Source organism: Salvelinus sp. IW2-2015, linkage group LG20, assembly GCF_002910315.2.
Source record: "Salvelinus sp. IW2-2015 linkage group LG20, ASM291031v2, whole genome shotgun sequence".
Lineage (NCBI taxonomy): Eukaryota > Metazoa > Chordata > Actinopteri > Salmoniformes > Salmonidae > Salvelinus > Salvelinus sp. IW2-2015.
In genome coordinates this window covers 64,954,915-64,971,587 of record NC_036860.1, presented here as the reverse complement: position 1 = coordinate 64,971,587, position 16,673 = coordinate 64,954,915, and the positions used below count along the sequence as shown (strand labels likewise).

Below are 16,673 nucleotides of genomic sequence, written 5' to 3'. Positions count from 1 at the left end.
GTCCTCTCTTTCCAGCATGTCTCTCTTACCCCTCACCACGATGTCCTCTCTCCCAGCATGTCCTCTCTTACCCCAGCATGTCCTCTCTTACCCAGCATGTCCTCTCTTCCTCCAGCCGTCCTCTCTTTCCCCAGCATGTCCTCTCTTACCCCAGCATGTCCTCTCTACCCCAGCATGCCCTCTCTTCCCCACATGTCCTTCTTACCCCAGCATGCCTCTTCAGCATGTCCTCTCTTACCCAGGCATGTCCTTCTCTTTACCCCAGCATGTCTCTCTTACCCCAGCATGTCCTCTCTTACCCCAGCATGTCCTCTCTTACCCCAGCATGTCTCTCTTACCCAGCATGCCTCTCTTACCCCAGCATGTCCTCTCTTACCCGCATGTCCTCTCTTCTTCCCCAGCATGTCTCTCTTACCCCAGTGCCCTCTCTTACCAGCATGTCTCTCTTCCAGCATCCTTCCTTACCCCAGCATGCCCTCTCTTGCCAGCATGTCCTCTCTTACCCCAGCATGTCCTTCTTACCCAGCATGTCCTCTCTTACCCCAGCAGGATTCTGGATGCGGCCTCCTTGTTTGTCCTGGAGATCTCATTGAGTGCTGTAATCTCAGCATCGAACCAGAAGCCCCTCTCCTCAGGGATCTCTATGTTGTAGTTCACCATGACAACCAGGCCTACCGTGAGCTGGTCCCACCTGAGTAGGGTCCGCGCACGCGGCCGCACGTTACCGCCACACATCTCCACCACGCCGTTCTCAGGGTAACTAGGGAGAGCAAAGAATATTATCTTTATCATCATCATCCTCCTCCTCCTCAACAACATAACATCTTCCCCCAAAATGCATTGATTATGTAAAGCATGGGAATGTAAACCTCCTAAATGAATTACTCTCAAAGGGAATTGACAGGACTGCTTGGCTTAAGCTTGCCTAATTCAATGCATGCAAAATGCTCATAAGTTGTCAACACGAGTACATTTTCTATGAAAAATGATTTTTTTTTGGCAAAGTATAGTCACTTGAAATGTTCGTAACGTATATGCAATATCTGACATTAAGTGACGCAAACCACACTTTTGCATAGATTTTTTTGTATAGCAAAATCACAACAAAAAAATCTTCAGATATATGTTATTTGTGCAGTAGTGCTATTTTTTTAGGCGAGGGAGCACATTTATTTTATATAATGACGTCATTTTTCAATCCACATTTGTAGCCTATTGAATATCATTATAGAATATGCATAAAATGCATCCATCCTCCAATTGCAACGTCTACCTTTGCCCACACAAAAACCAAGTTAGGGGCATAACTCATTTCAAAATAGACCATCATCACTGTCGTTTGTGAATGATAATTCACGTTTTACCCGTGAAATATCCAAACAGCCAATCATTTGATCTCCAATAAGTTTCATGGGAATATGCATTTAAATCTTCTTGAATTACTGTTTCATGAGTGAATTTAAGCAGATGGTGTTAACTAATATCCTTTTTTCRAGGCACATTTTGTTTAAAGTGTAACAGGGTTGTTATCTTTCCACCGGACACTGCAGAAATACAGATTTCAATGTTTATATGTATTCCTATTGGTTGTTTGAATTTACATATCAGTAAGGTGTTATGCTATTGGTCATGCTTGCAGACAGGTGGAGATGGCAAATGTAAATCCTTCCCAGCCTGATATTGACATGCAAGCGGCAGATCACGTTCTTTAACACTTTAGCACCCTGCTAATTCACAGTTATTTCAATGCTAAACAGACAAKTCAGGAATCTACAGCCATCAACATACTGTTGTCCTGCACATCTAATGCATTTCCTTTTGTCTATCGTCAGGAACTTACGTTTATTGTATTTTGTACAATTTTTTGTAAATTGTTGATGTTTGATTACAAAATCCCCAGTCTGATATTGATATACAAGCGACAAATCACAAATCTACAGCCGTCAACATCTTGTTGATCCTGCACATCTAATGTGCTTCATTGTGTCCATCGTCAGAACAAACACCAATCAACTGGGATCGCTGGACAGCTGTTACGAAAGCGCATATCCTGCCTATCGGCATGCGCCGTTTGGTTTTAGAGCAGGATTTTTGTTGTTGACTATTCAGCTTCAGATAAGAAATGACTGAGGTGAATTTGGTGTAACATATTATAGGCCTACTATGCTACAGTATATGCTATTATATTAGATTCTGTTATGTAAAATACTTATTAATCATTATGTGATCTTGCGAGACATTCATTCAGCTTTGATTTAAATTGACTCAATCAAATCAAATGTATTTATATAGCCCTTCTTACATCAGCTGATATCTCAAAGTGCTGTACAGAAACCCAGCCTAAAACCCCAAACAGCAAGCAATGCAGGTGTAGAAGCAGGGTGGCTAGGAAAAACTCCCTAGAAAGGCCAGAACCTAGGAAGAAACCTAGAGAGGAACCAGGCTATGAGGGGTGGCCAGTCCTCTTCTGGCTGTGCCGGGTGGAGATTATAACAGAACATGGCCAAGATGTTCAAATGTTCATAAATGACCAGCATGGTCAAATAATAAAAATCACAGTAGTTGTCGAGGGTGCAGCAAGTCAGCARCTCAGGAGTAAATGTCAGTTGGCTTTTCATAGCCGATCATTAAGAGTATCTCTACTGCGGTCTCTAGAGAGTTGAAAACAGCAGGTCTGGGACAGGTAGCACGTCCGGTGAACAGGTCAGTGTTCCATAGCCGCAGGCAGAACAGTTGAAACTGGAGCAGCAGCACGGCCAGGTGGACTGGGGACAGCAAGGAGTCATCATGCCAGGTAGTCCTGAGGCATGGTCCTAGGGCTCAGGTCCTCCGAGAGAGAGATGAGCACCATTGTGAGAAGTGATAATCTTCTATTTATAATAATAATAAGATGAGTACGACTATTAGGGTTAGGCAACAGATCTTGATAAGGGTTATTTTAAGCGATTTGAGCGCCCTTCAAAATTGTGGCGCTGAAAGGACCTCACCSTAACCAAGTGGTCAACATATCGTTCTGGAAGGGTCCGTGGAGTTTTATGAACATCAAGGCAGAGACACAATAATTTGGATCCTAGATCACGTTAGTGTGATGACAAGGTTCATGTGGTGGATCACATTTCTCTGCATACACAATATAGGTGGTATGTTACTGTAAGTTAAGCACTCGGACAGTAGGGTGAGTTCAAGTACGTGGTACATGAGCCCCAAGTCAACCTCAGAAGTTCTGTCTGTGGCAGTTCAAAGTGGTCAAGCCTCCGACCGACGGACCTCTGCACACGCCTACAGTTTATTCCTAATTTGCACCACCACTAGAGAGAGAGAGAGGGGGGGAAGACAGGTTGGTAAATGGTGGTTTCTTCCCTATATGCTGCTATAGCCTACATATTAATTTAGTTTGTCATTCGATCGTTTTCATGGAACTTTAGCGGTAATTAAATATAATTTAAAATGTATCAGACTTCAATTTTCCAGAAATATTTTTACCAGCTCAGTGTATTCTCAAATTGAAAAGAAAAGAAAGTGAGGGAGCGCCGTTCACCTCCACTACGGCATCACTACACCCCTGTATTTGGGGTCTCACCCCTGTATTTGGGGTCTCACCCCTGTATTTGGGGTCTCCTTGGGTAGTCACTAATCTTTTTCATGCAAGGAAAACTGGGTCCATGTTCACCTCTTTGGATAAATTGATATTTCACACATGCAGGCACTCAGATAGCAAATATAATATGCACTGTGAACTGGGATTCGACAGGCTTAGAGATATAGAAAGAGTTTGTCAAGTATGTATCGCCATAATAAAAGAGTAAATTATGCAAGTGTAGGCTATACTGTATATGTATATATATATATGTTTCAAATACATCCCTCCCTATTCCCCACATCCCCCAGGTTATCAGAGTTTTACATCAAAAGAATGTCTGATGTATAAACATAGNTTTACATCAAAAGAATGTCTGATGTATAAACATAGGATCTCTGTGGCGGAGATCAGGAGAGAAGAGACAACAAGGGGATCTACCGTTTCAAAGGGACGGTGTGAAAGCTGGAGACTAGCTCACCTACGTCTGCTTAACACAATGCTTTTCTCACACACACACACACACTGCAGTGTCACAAATCACAGAGCTTTCCTCTGACCTTCTCATGCATCTGTCTGACCATCTCATTTGAGTTAGTAACACACGGACTAGACAGATGCATCTTAAAATCTTTAACACTCTGCTGAAATACAATTACAGTGGTTTCTGTGCTAATCTTCTCAGCCCATCCTCCATCATATAAATGTGACAGTAGTGGGGTGATGGAATCCTGACAGCAGGAAGACTGTTATTTAGACCTACATTTGACCATTGAATGGATGCTACAACACACATTAGCATGGGGAGGAGGCTTAGCTGCCACTGGCTGTACTATGAAACCTAGATAGAAGTGGACCTGCATTAGGGCTTTGGACTAAAGTAGTGCYGTATATAGGGAATAGGGTGCCATAGGGCTCTGGTCTAAAGTAGTGCAGTATATAGGGAATAGGGTGCCATAGGGCTCTGGTCTAAAGTAGTGCACTATATAGGGAATAGGGTGCCGTTTCAGACACAACCTCCTCAGTCTGATCGTCCCTCACATTCTCTCTCCCTGCATGTGCTTCCTGCACAATCATGTTCATGTCCTGAATATCAAACCGTGGTTCCCCACACACACACACCCTCTATAGCCCCCGGGCCAACGCTTTACACAGAGGGAGAGAGAAAGACCAGCATATGGTTCACAGCAATACCCTCTACATGTGTGTGTATGTTCATGTGTGTGTGTTCATGTGTGTGTTTCTGTGTGTGAGAGAGAGGGAGTGCACCGGGCCCCCACTGCCTAACACATGTATGCTAATGTGTCCTGTCAATGCAAGTCATTTATGCATTCTACTAGAATGCATTTTACAATTCAGTCCATCAGCATGACTAGTGTATAGGTGAGTAGACACTAGAGAAGAATGCTTGGGCACAGTAATGGCTTCAAGTCGTCAGTGTGCTGGGACACTGTGTGAGGGTAGCAGGCTAGAGGCACGGATTTCCTTTTTTGGGTGGCGGGGATTACAGAGGCTCTGTAGGGGGAGAACAGAAGTCAATGTGCTGGGACACTGGGAGGGTAACAGGAGGCTCCGTAGGGGGAGAACAGAACAGAAGTCAATGTGCTGGGACACTGGGAGGGTAACAGGAGGCTCCGTAGGGGAGAACAGAAGTCAATGTGCTGGGACACTGAAGGGTAACAGGAGGCTCCGTAGGGGGAGAACAGAACAGAAGTCAATGTGCTGGGACACTGGGAGGGTAACAGGAGGCTCCGTAGGGAAGAACAGAACAGAAGTCAATGTGCTGGGACACTGGGAGGGTAACAGGAGGCTCTGTAGGGGGAGAACAGAACAGAAGTCAATGTGCTGGGACACTGGGAGGGTAACAGGAGGCTCCGTAGGGGGAGAACAGAACAGAAGTCAATGTGCTGGGACACTGGGAGGGTAACAGGAGGCTCGTAGGGGGAGAACAGAACAGAAGTCAGTGTTCAGCACTGGTGGTCCACCCCAACATGGGCCACACAGACCCTCATACTGTACACGGGACCTGGAGGAGCAGGAGCAAGGATTCTAGAATGTGTTTTGGGTTTTAGATTGTGGAATTTAGACTGTTGACTGGAGAGACTGTGATCACCATTGTAAGTAGACACACCAGACAGATCTCATGTACAGCATGTAGAGGAGATATGTGAAAACCAATATCGTTTTGTTGGGTCCATGGCTGCAGGTTGATAGGGTCTCTGTGTTCAGATGAGGAGACACACACACACACACACACAAACACGGCTGTTCTTAGTTGAGTATAATTACTCCATGGTAGCATCACGGGTGAAATGATCACATTCTGTTAACCTCTCTGTTAAATTTGTTTAATGGAAACAGAAAAAAAAGAAAATTAAGATCTGTTTAATCACATTTAATCTGAAAACAAGAGGGAGGATAAGTGGAGTGAAGTGCATTGAGAGGACAGTGGGGGAGTCATTTACTAGCAGGCAGGCAGTCCTGGTTGGATCTATTCACGCAATACAAGGTTGCCAAGTGTGTTGTAACAGCGGTATTATTTTATCATTCAATGGACCTGCAGGCATTTGGTCTCAGTCTGCCTTTAGCAATAGTGAAATACACTGAATYAAAATACACTGAATTAGATCTGTTACATTTAAGTACCAGGTTTAATCCATGCAGCTAAATTAGAAAGGGGGGGGGGGGGGGTAACTGCCACAATAGTGAAATAGCATGGTCTCTGGGGCAATATATGCCTTCTGATCTTTTTTATATAACCATGTCATCTGATAATTGTATTATTTATGCTATCCAGGTTTTTCTTCTGGCTGGATGGATGTACATGCATTGGTTGGGCCAAATACTAGACTGACCATAAGCCAGATCTGAGATGCTTGTTAGTAAAGAAAAACAGGCAACAACAAAAACGCAGAGGATTCTTTATCTTGGAGGCAACAGTTTTGATGGAAATTAGTTMGAGATTTCAATGTGAAACAGGCTGTTTTTCTGCATCAAATTATACAGCAAGAACCMTGAGAAGCCTTGCCTAACCACAACGTACACAAAGGAGAAGAGAAAAACCCTCCGCTCCGCGCTCTAACAAACAGTAAAAACCTGGGAAGGTAGATTGTGCCGTTTACCAATCAGAGCCAGAGAGAGAAGCTGCTTGGAGTCATTTGAAATATGCATTGTTGTCATTTGCAATCGTCATACTCAGTGCTTGGCTTGGACTGAAAATAAACGTCGGTACTCATTTTGGGTGTCAGTACTGTGTATATTTTGGTTCAGGAGCTCCACAATACTTTTGAACTAATATTCTATAAGAGGAACAGGAGCTCAAACAGTAGAAATTTGAGGTGACGATACTCAGCTCCGGTGAGCTCCCTGTCTCTTATACACATCTAGATGTGTATAAGAGACAGCCCTCATACTGTACACGGGACCTGGGAGGAGCAGGAAGCAAGGATTCTAGAATGTGTTTTGGGTTTTAGATTGTGGAATTTAGACTGTTGACTGGAGAGACTGTGATCACCATTGTAAGTAGACAACCAGACAGATCTCATGTACAGCATGTAGAGGAGATATGTGAAAACCAATATCGTNGGTACTCATTTTGGGTGTCAGTACTGTGTATATTTTGGTTCAGGAGCTCCACAATACTTTTGAACTAATATTCTATAAGAGGAACAGGAGCTCAAGCAGTAGAAAATGTGAGGTGRRYGTAGTCAGCGTCGGTGAGCTCCTGTCCAAGTCAAACACTGATCATGTTGAAATATGSCCAATGGCTGAAGAGATTGATAGCTCCTCGACAACAGCAGTGGTGTATGTGGTTCACACAGCAACGAGCCTCCTGTACCTCTCCATGTGACATGCTAGATGTGCCACTCAATTTTAGGCAGCAATTAGAATGTGGAGATGAGGCGGTTAAAGTAACGCTCCCGAGAACTCCGCGGTTACCATGGAAACGGCTCCTTCTGAACGGATTCACCAGAAAAAGATGACTCCAAATTCTATTTAGCAGCTACCCCCTCCACCACCCTATTCTACATTCCCTTATAAGCTGCAGGCAGGGAGGGATAAATCAGGGGCTGTGGTTTTAAACAAGCTGCTCCAACCTGACCCCCTTTCCTGTTCCCTCTGAACCCAAGGGTTGTGGGTTCACATCCCCAACATCCCTACAGGGGAACTTTCACCATCCAGCAGGATGTAGGGCAATTTCTGCTTAAATTGCGTGAGTTAAAAAAATAAATAATTTGCATTAATATGTTGCAGATGTTCCCTACTTTGATTGCATGTAAAACTGAACACATTGGCCCAGTTTTTGTTCAAAACACCAACTACTGACAATGTTGTTTTTAGAGAAGTTGGAAGTTGTGTAAATATAGTAAAAATGCAATTCAACATCTCAGATTTCCAAACTGACAGGATGTATCCAGAATTTAACTATATTTCTAGAATTTAGAAATATTTCTATTTCTTGTCCATTTCATCTGGCTGTTACTCTCCGCCTAGCAACTGTGTGTAAATGAAAGTTATGCGTCAGTCCTAAAAACATAGGATCAACGCTGCAGACAAATTGTTTTTATTCCTTTTTCTAATGGATCTCTGAGACAGGAAATGACTTCCTGTTGCACATCGATTTCCATTTGACTGACTCACCAAGGCTATCGGGGAAATAGTATTCTCTTCTATTAGTGCCTGAGCTTTTGTTTCCTGGGTTAAAGGTCAAATGAGAGGGTGGGGCTATTGTAAATCAACTCCAATGGTGTAGCACTACATCAAMAAGTGTCATGGTAGATATACGGGGATTTATATGGCATGTAATCTCTCCTCCTTCGTATCTAATGGTGCAGCACTACATACTGTAAGTGCATATCGTGTTATACAGCCTTTTTTATGGCTTAGATCATTCATGTATTCATTCATTCATATATAGCATGCAATCTCACCACCTCCTGAACTCCCAAGCACCCCAGCCTACACAGTCCTTACTTACCTGGTAGGATCCATCACCACTCACAGTTGGTTAATCCCACCAAACTGAATTAAACTTTTCTAAAACCGTGAGCAAACAAAAAAGGAAAATATGAATCTGCGATAGCAAGCCTAGTAGGTCAGAAAGCACTGACAACTTACTCATCATATCTGATGTGGTACGTCACATCCTCCTTCTCTTTGTCTGTGGCAGTAGAGTCTGTTTGAGAGGTGGAGGGCCCAGCCCCTGGCCCAATACTGGCAGAGTTCAACACAGAACAATTATTCCCATTATTATTGTCTGAGGAGGAGAGGTGGCTTTGGCCTTGGCCCGGCTCTGTCTCAAGCTTGCCGTTAGTCCTTTTGCTAGGCCTGCCAACCTTCCCTGCRGTAGGAGCTTTACTGGTGCTGTTCTGTCCCTTTGGGCTGCGTGACACGTTGTCAATGCAGGCTTCAAACCAGGCACCGATGCTTATGTCCCTGCAGTCCACCAACTCGTTTATCTGAAAGGGGAAAAATAACAGAAAATTYAGCTTACCTTTCAACTATGAATAAAATGCACACGTACAATTAAAATTAATGGATGTGCAGAGTGCAGCTGGCTTTGAGTACTGATGAAAGCAATAACAGGTTTGTGGGTAAACAAAGCAAAAGACTCATGGGACATTTCAAGGATAGTGATGAAATGTTAAAAGGTCTTCTTATAAGTTCAAAGCCTTTTTACTTTTGTTGACATCATGAACAAACAAAGTGGCGGAAAAGAATCCTCAGTTACTTGGGCAATGGAAGGTTTTGATGAGAGAAAAAGTTAATGATTAGCAACAAAATGAGAGACACGCGGTCTCCAGTGTGTTAGCTAAACACCATTGACTATGCTATAAATGCACCGCCCTTGCCTCAGTATACGGGACGTGAGCAGCTCACATGCATAGCAGAGCTAGGAGACAGGAAGGGGCAAGGCCAACAACAGGCTGTCTGGGACCTCTGAGCATAGCAATGTTTACAATGTGTATCATGGCTACAGTGGATGGAGGTTCTCTGTCCCCCCTTTGCCTCTCAACAAACACTCACTGAAGAACTCACGGATGAAGATTCCAGAACTGATGAACATTCCAGAACAGTGACATCATCCTGAGCGGCTAACTCTATTAGCTAACAATGTTACGCATCATAACACAAACCGAGGACGCATCAAGAGACCATCAATCCAGATCTCAGCCTTGTACAGATGCAGAATATAAATGACCAGACATCGTTGTAAAGTCCTTGAATTAAAGAGCCGAGTTAGGGTTAGGCTGGGAGGGACAGTGGGGTTTTTGGGGGCCAAGTCCATTTCAATTCAGGAAGTAAATCAAATTCCTGAATTTAAATGGAATCGACTCAAACTCTAGACTCCAAAACCCACCAGCCTGTTTATAAAAGGACAAAGCTTGTACCTTTCCATATGAATTCACATCTACATGAGAATCAGACAGAGCCTTCCGTCAGGCTGCTGTTTTCATGTGGTCCTGTCATCAGCTCCAGGAGAGACGGATAGTGAAAGCAGACATGTTCATCTCTACAGGCCAATGGGGTCTGCTAATTGACAGGGACATCCTCTGGGCCACACGCCAATTTTTTATTATATTTATTTAACTAGGCAAGTCAGTTAAGAACAAATTCTTACTTACAATGACGGCCTACCAAAACGCAAAAGGCCTCTTGCAGGGGGCTGGGATTAAAAATAAAAATATAGGAAAACACACATCACTACAAGGGAGACACCACAACACTACAATAGACCTTACTTACTGGGTTTGAGTACATTTAAATCTTAACCTACAAATCTCACCAAAAACAGTAGCACATCAATAATACCGGTACCCTGAACCTGCAACAATTGATCATGAACAAACTAATACAAATGTTAGCTTTCAGAGGAACTTGAAATCACTACTACTGTACWCCGTCTCAGTATCAAAGCAGTATCAAAGTTAAGCAGATTTTTGGTGTTTTCTGTTCACATTAAGTTTACATAGAGCTACTACTCCCTGTTCACACTACGTACATACAATACATATACTACTTCCTGTTCATTATGTGTGGGTGTGCTTACCTCGTCAGTTTTATGAGTAAACCTGTTTGCTGGTCAGTCATCTCCTTAGTTATCTCCATCATTAGTCATAATATAATAAAATATGCCATTTATCAGACAGTGAGTCAGAATGCACAATGGTACATTTGAGTGTTTAAGTAATCCTGTTAGTACACTACAATGCCAAAAGTTTGTGGACACCCTTTCAATTTAGTCGATTTGGCTATTTCAGCCACACCCGTTGCTGACAGGTGTATAAAATCAAGCACACTGCCATGCAATCTCCATAGACAAACATTGGCAYRAGAATGGCCTTACTGAAGAGCTCAGTGGCTTTCAAAGTGGCACTGTCATAGGATGTCACCTTTCCAACAAGTCAGTTTCAGCAAATTTCTGCCCTGCTAGAGCTGCCCCGGTCAACTGTAAGTGCTGTTATTGTGAAGTGGAAACATCTAGGAGCAACAACGGCTCAGCCACGAAATGGTGGGCCACACAAGTTCACAGAACGGGACCGCCGAGTGGTGAAGCTCATGGCACGTAAAAATTGTCTGTCCTCGGTTGCAACACTCACTACCGAGTTCCAAACTGACTCTGGAATCAACGTCAGCACAATGACTGTTAGCCGGGAGCTTCATGAAATTGGTTTCCATGGCCGTGCAGAGTGGTGTAAAGCTCGCCGCCATTGGACTCTGGAACAGTGGAAATGCGTTCTCGGGAGGGATGAATCATGCTTCACCATTTGGCAGTRCGACGGACTAATCTGGGTTTTGGCGGATGCCAGGAGAACGCTACCTGCTCGAATGCATAGTGTCAACTGTAAAGTTTGGTGGCGGAGGAATAATGGTCTGGAGCTGTTTTTCATGGTTCGGGCCCCTTAGTTCCAGTGAATGGAAATCGTAACAKTACAGCATACAATGACATCTAAGTCTAGGTCCAAAAGGCTCCTTATCAGCCTCTATATCCAAGCCATAAGACTGCTGAACAATTAATCAAATGGCCACCCAGACTATTTGCATTGACACCACCCCCACCCTTTGTTTTTACACTGCTGCTACTCCCTGTTTACCTACCTACCTCTTATTTTTGGTTTGTTGAGATCGGTGTGGAAGAACGTGACTGGCCTGCACAGAGCCCTGACCTCAACCCCATCGAACACCTTTGGGATGAATTGGAACGCCGACTGTGAGCCAGGCCTAATTGATCCAACATCAGTGCCAGACCTCACTAATACTCTTGTGGCTGAATGGAAGCAAGTCCCCGCAGCAATGTTCCAACATCTAGTGGAAAGCCTTCCCAGAAGAGTGGAGGCTGTTATAGAAACAAAAATGGGGGACCAACTCCATATGAATGCCTATGATTTTGGAATGAGATGTTCGACGAGCAGGTGTCCAAATACTTTTGGAACTGAAAACACAGCTGCAGTCATCTCCTTGATGGCGCTATAAGCATTGAGCCAAGAGACTGTCCTGTCCATGTTCCAGCACATATCTTTTACAGCCGCTGTGGTTCGCCAGCAGCAGGCCCTCTCTCAGGGCTGGGCTCTGGGTATAGTGTGTCTCTTAGCTTGGGTCTGCATGGCATCTTTAGGCCCACGCTCCCCTGCAGCTTGGCTTTGGTGTTAACTGTGAACAGGACATGTCTATCAAAACGTAGCAGCTCTACCATTTACTGTAAGTGAGTATGAATAATACAAATACCAAGAGAAATTTCTAGCACCATATTACCATGGTAATATGGTTCCTAGAATCTGATATCTGATTCTAGGCCTAGGGGGAGATWAAATCTGTAGAGCAACATACCATGKGGTAAAAGACGAGGTACATTCCCATCCAGACATCCCTCAACAGGGAGACTTGAGTACAGGGCCAGTATTCAAAATGCTTATCAGAACAGTAGTGCCGATGTATGACGCCCCCCACCCAACGTCCATATAAAATCCTATTCATTATGATCTAAAAGGCTACACTGATCCTATAGCATAACTCCTACTCTGAGACGCTTTGTGAATAAGGACCCAGAACAATATATCAACCTCCCCTGGCTGTGACCCCATTCTCCAAGGGTGACTCGAGGAGAGTTGGGATATGCAAAAAAACAAAAACATTTCCAATTCACACGTGAAATAGGACAGATATAAGAACCCACACCACCCACACCACCCATGTCAGTCAGCCTGACAGACCCCTGACTGGCACCCACACCACTGGACCTGCTACAGTAGCTCAACACTCCTGAGCCCTGAGTGTCTGGGTCGGCCGGTCACTATGGAGATGGAGCTCAGAACGCTGAGGGAGTTGAGACAAGGCTGCCAAATCAAACTACCACAGGCACGTGGGCCAAAACCACAGCAATGCAAAGGGGAAAAGGTGGCGAAATGAGGCCGCATGACCTGCTGCTGATGTACAAGTGCCATCAAGGAAATGAATGACAAAACATATTTCAGTATCTCCTAAATTGTGAATGCTCTCTCTCTCTAACCAGCTGAGTTATAGTAGAGTTGTGAATGCTCTCTCTCATAACCAACTGAGTTATAGTAGAGTTTGTGAATGCTCTCTCTCTAACCACTGAGTTATAGTAGAGTTGTGAATGCTCTCTCTCTAACAGCTGAGTTATAGTAGAGTTGTGAATGCTCTCTCTCTCTAACCAGCTGAGTTATAGTAGAGTTGTGAATGCCTCTCTTCTCTAAACCAGCTGAGTATAGTGAGTGTGAATGCTTCTCTAAACCAGCTGAGTATAGTAGAGTTGTGAATGCTCTCTCTCTAACCAGCTGAGCTATAGCAGAGTTGTGAATGCAGAAAGGCAGGCGTGAAACACTTCCAGACACAAGCATACTGTTGGGTGTCACTCAGCTGGTTCTCATCCATTACTAAATTAACAGAATATTATTCTACATCAGTGGTTCCCAAACGGTGGGGTGTGAGGGATTAGCAGGGGAGGCGCGGGGTCTCCCCCCAAAAACTTTTTTAAAAGAAACTCAGTCCGGCTTTCAACTTACTATTGAAAGTTGTAATAGTAGAATGCACAAGGTGTAATTTCGAAATTGGGTAGTGGATCATCAGTTGCTCTTGTCATATCTATAACTTATAACAGTTCCTCTTATAGGCATCTATAACTTGTCCAGATCAACTAGCACATGTCAGCTAAAGTGTTTTTAGCCCATAGATTTTGTTGTAATGTTTGAGTCTCTCAAATATATCACATGAACACACATTAGTCATGGCACAATGTATAGAAATGCAAGAAAATAAGCTTTAAACCTGTCAAATGTTTCCCCAACTAACAAGAGGGGTGTGAACAGTTTGTGTCATGAACAGTGCTTGTGCCCATAGAAAAAGACATGGCATGTGCAGGGGGAGCGTGGGATGTTCCCCAATGCTGGAAGGGGGGCCTGAGCAAAAAAGGTTTGGGATCCCCTGTTCTATATTATAAACTAGGTAGTTTGGCTCCTGATTGGCTGAAAGTTGTGGTAAATCAGACTTTATAAACTGGGTGGTTCGAGCCCTGAATGCTGATTGGCTGAAAGTTGTGGTAAATCAGACTTTATAAACTGGGTGGTTCGAGCCCTGAATGCTGATTGGCTGAAAGCCATGGTATATCAAACCGTATTCCAAGGGTATGACAATTTTTACGTTGGTAATCAGTTTATAATAGCAATAAGGCACCTCAGGGGTTTGACCAATATACCACAGCAAAGGGCTCTATCCAGGCACGACACATTGTGTCCAAACCCACCCCCCCCCGGGCCTTTTTGCTTAATTATATTCTATAGCATATAATCCCACAGCCTTTCGTACACAAACCACAAATGAATCAACCTGAGATAAAATTGTACCACAGTCCAGCAAGTTATTTCTCTTTTACCTTGAACACCCCAATTCCCGCGTCTATGAGGAAGGGACGTGCAGAGGTTGATGGCTGGTTGTCGTGCTTCTCCAGCGGTGCCGGTGGACCAGAAGAAGACTCGTCTGCGTTGTTATTGGGATCGCTGGTGTTAATCGTTTTCTTACTGGTAGTTGTACTGATGTTGGTGGTAGTACTGGTGTTGCCAGTGGTGGRTGTGTTGTTGTTGACTGTGSTGGGTTTGGGGGTAAGTGTTGGGGCCACGGTGGTAGGTTTAGAGGGGGTGGTAGCTGCACCAGTCGTAGTGTTGGGAGTGGTGGGGGGCATTGTGTCACACTCCTTGGGGCTGACGACAGGGGAGATGACGGAGGGAGAGATGAGAGGACTGTCTGTAGTGTCCCCCGCTTGGGAACGGATAAGCAGCTGGACGATATCGTTCAGACCCACGTTGTAGTCATACAGTGTGTGGCCATCTTCCATCTGAAAAATAAAAGACACAAATCGATCTGTCAGATAGGCAGCTATTTTTGTTTTGGGGTTTTTCCTCTTGAGAAGGGTAAAACAGCTTTGGGATAGTCAAACAGCATCTGGCCCTCTTGCATCTGAAAAATACACACTCTCAGCACCATTCAGAATCAAAAAACCTATAAAAGACCTGAACAAAGAAGAACTACTGCACCTCCAGACTCAATCAACAGCTCTGCACCACTGTACCAGACAGGTTTCTATCTACTCTGTCCATGGGCCAAATGTCCTAGTTGTTTATGCGACCGGGGGGCTAAGGCTAGGGAATCATTTTACAGTAGGGGCAGCATCTCTCAAAATGAAATAATGGGAAATAATGGATCTTAGTTGTGACAATGAGAACAAGAATATTCCAATAAGAAATAACACCATTGTGAATCGGGGAATATGCTGTACATTTTAATTTGTCTCCCCAAAACCAGACATCCATTCCTGAAGTCAGCACCAAAATGAACACAATCTCTGCCTTCCACTGCATGTTTTCCCAATAAATACATACAATCTTAAGAAGGGGGGGGGGGTTAAGTCGCTATGACAACCAATAAAGGACCCCCTCCCCCCGTGTTATGTGTGTGTCTGTCTGCCCGTGTGGCGTTGACAGCATAGTATAGAAATATAATTACTACCCATCACAGAAACATCGACTTGATGAATGTCCGTTTTAGTAATTATATTCTATGGTAACCATCCTGGACAAAAGGAAACTAGGCAGGCTGCAGCACACTGACTTGAATTCATCTATTGTGTTGGGAAAGGGCAATTATGATATGCATGAAATGCTATAACACAGTGTACATTATCTGCATTAGACCTTTCATCGGAGGTCAATGACTATTCACATAATATCCCTCTGCACCATGAACTAAGCAATCCACTTCTATCAAGACGTTTATAGGCTCCTTAGGTTTACAACAAGAAAATACTAAAAAACACACTGGTGCAGTTTTACATGATATTGAATGTTTTCTAACAGTGCATTCGGAAAGTACTCAGGCCCTTGACTTTTTCCACATTTTGTTACAGCCTTATTCTAAAATGGAATTAATTATAAATAATAAAATCTACACACACAATACCCCTAAGACAAAGCAAAAACAGGAAGGGTACCAAAACATTTCTGCAGCATTGAAGGTCCCCACAGAACACAGTGGCCTCCCCTTCTTAAATGGGAGAAGTTTAGAACCCACCAAGACTCTTCCTAGAGCGGCTGCCCGCCAAACTGAGCAATCGGGGGAGAAGGCCTTGGTAAGGGAGGTGACCAAGAACCCGATGGTCACTGACAGAGCTCAGAGTTCCTTGTGGAGATGGGTGCCATCCAGAGAAACAGTCTCTGCAACACTCCACAATCAGGCCTTTATGGTAGAGTGGTAAGACGGAAGCACTCTTCAGTAAAAGCACATGCTTGGGTTTGCCAAAGGTACCATAAAAGACTCTCAGTCTGATGAAAACCAAGATTGAACTCTTTGGCCTGAATGCCAAGCGTCACGTCTGGAGGAAACCTGGCACCATCCCTACGGTGAAGCATGGTGGTGGCAGCATCTATGCTGTTGGGGATGTTTTAGTGGCAAAGACTGGGAGATTAGTCAGGATCGAGGGAAAGTGAAAACGGAGAGCAAGTACAGAGATCCTGATGAAAACCTGATCCAGAGCGCTCAGGACCTCAGATTGGAAGGTACACCTTAGCCTCAACAGGGACAATGA

At 44.0% G+C, this 16,673-nt stretch overlaps 1 protein-coding gene and 1 long non-coding RNA gene across 6 annotated transcripts in view; both read right to left on the bottom strand.

Moving 5' to 3' along the window:
• The window catches only part of LOC111980866 (E3 ubiquitin-protein ligase UHRF2), a 43,593-nt gene that overhangs the window by 11,233 nt on the left and 15,687 nt on the right, over positions 1-16,673 (bottom strand). For all 5 annotated transcript variants that reach the window (XR_011481819.1, XM_024011901.2, XM_024011898.2 and 2 more), the window contains exons 2-4: positions 14,469-14,927; positions 8,696-9,036; positions 542-760 (exon numbers count right to left, since the gene is read on the bottom strand). Coding sequence is in view for 4 of the 5 variants with exons in the window: in XM_024011901.2 (XP_023867669.1) it covers positions 542-760; positions 8,696-9,036; positions 14,469-14,927 (1,019 nt within the window). In the remaining variant the exon portion in view is untranslated. The remainder of the gene's footprint in view (positions 1-541; positions 761-8,695; positions 9,037-14,468; positions 14,928-16,673) is intronic.
• LOC139029491 (uncharacterized) lies at positions 13,071-13,400 on the bottom strand. Its single transcript, XR_011481820.1, has 3 exons — positions 13,360-13,400; positions 13,173-13,280; positions 13,071-13,130 (listed from the first exon to the last, which is right to left on the bottom strand). It is a non-coding gene; the product is annotated as an uncharacterized lncRNA (long non-coding RNA).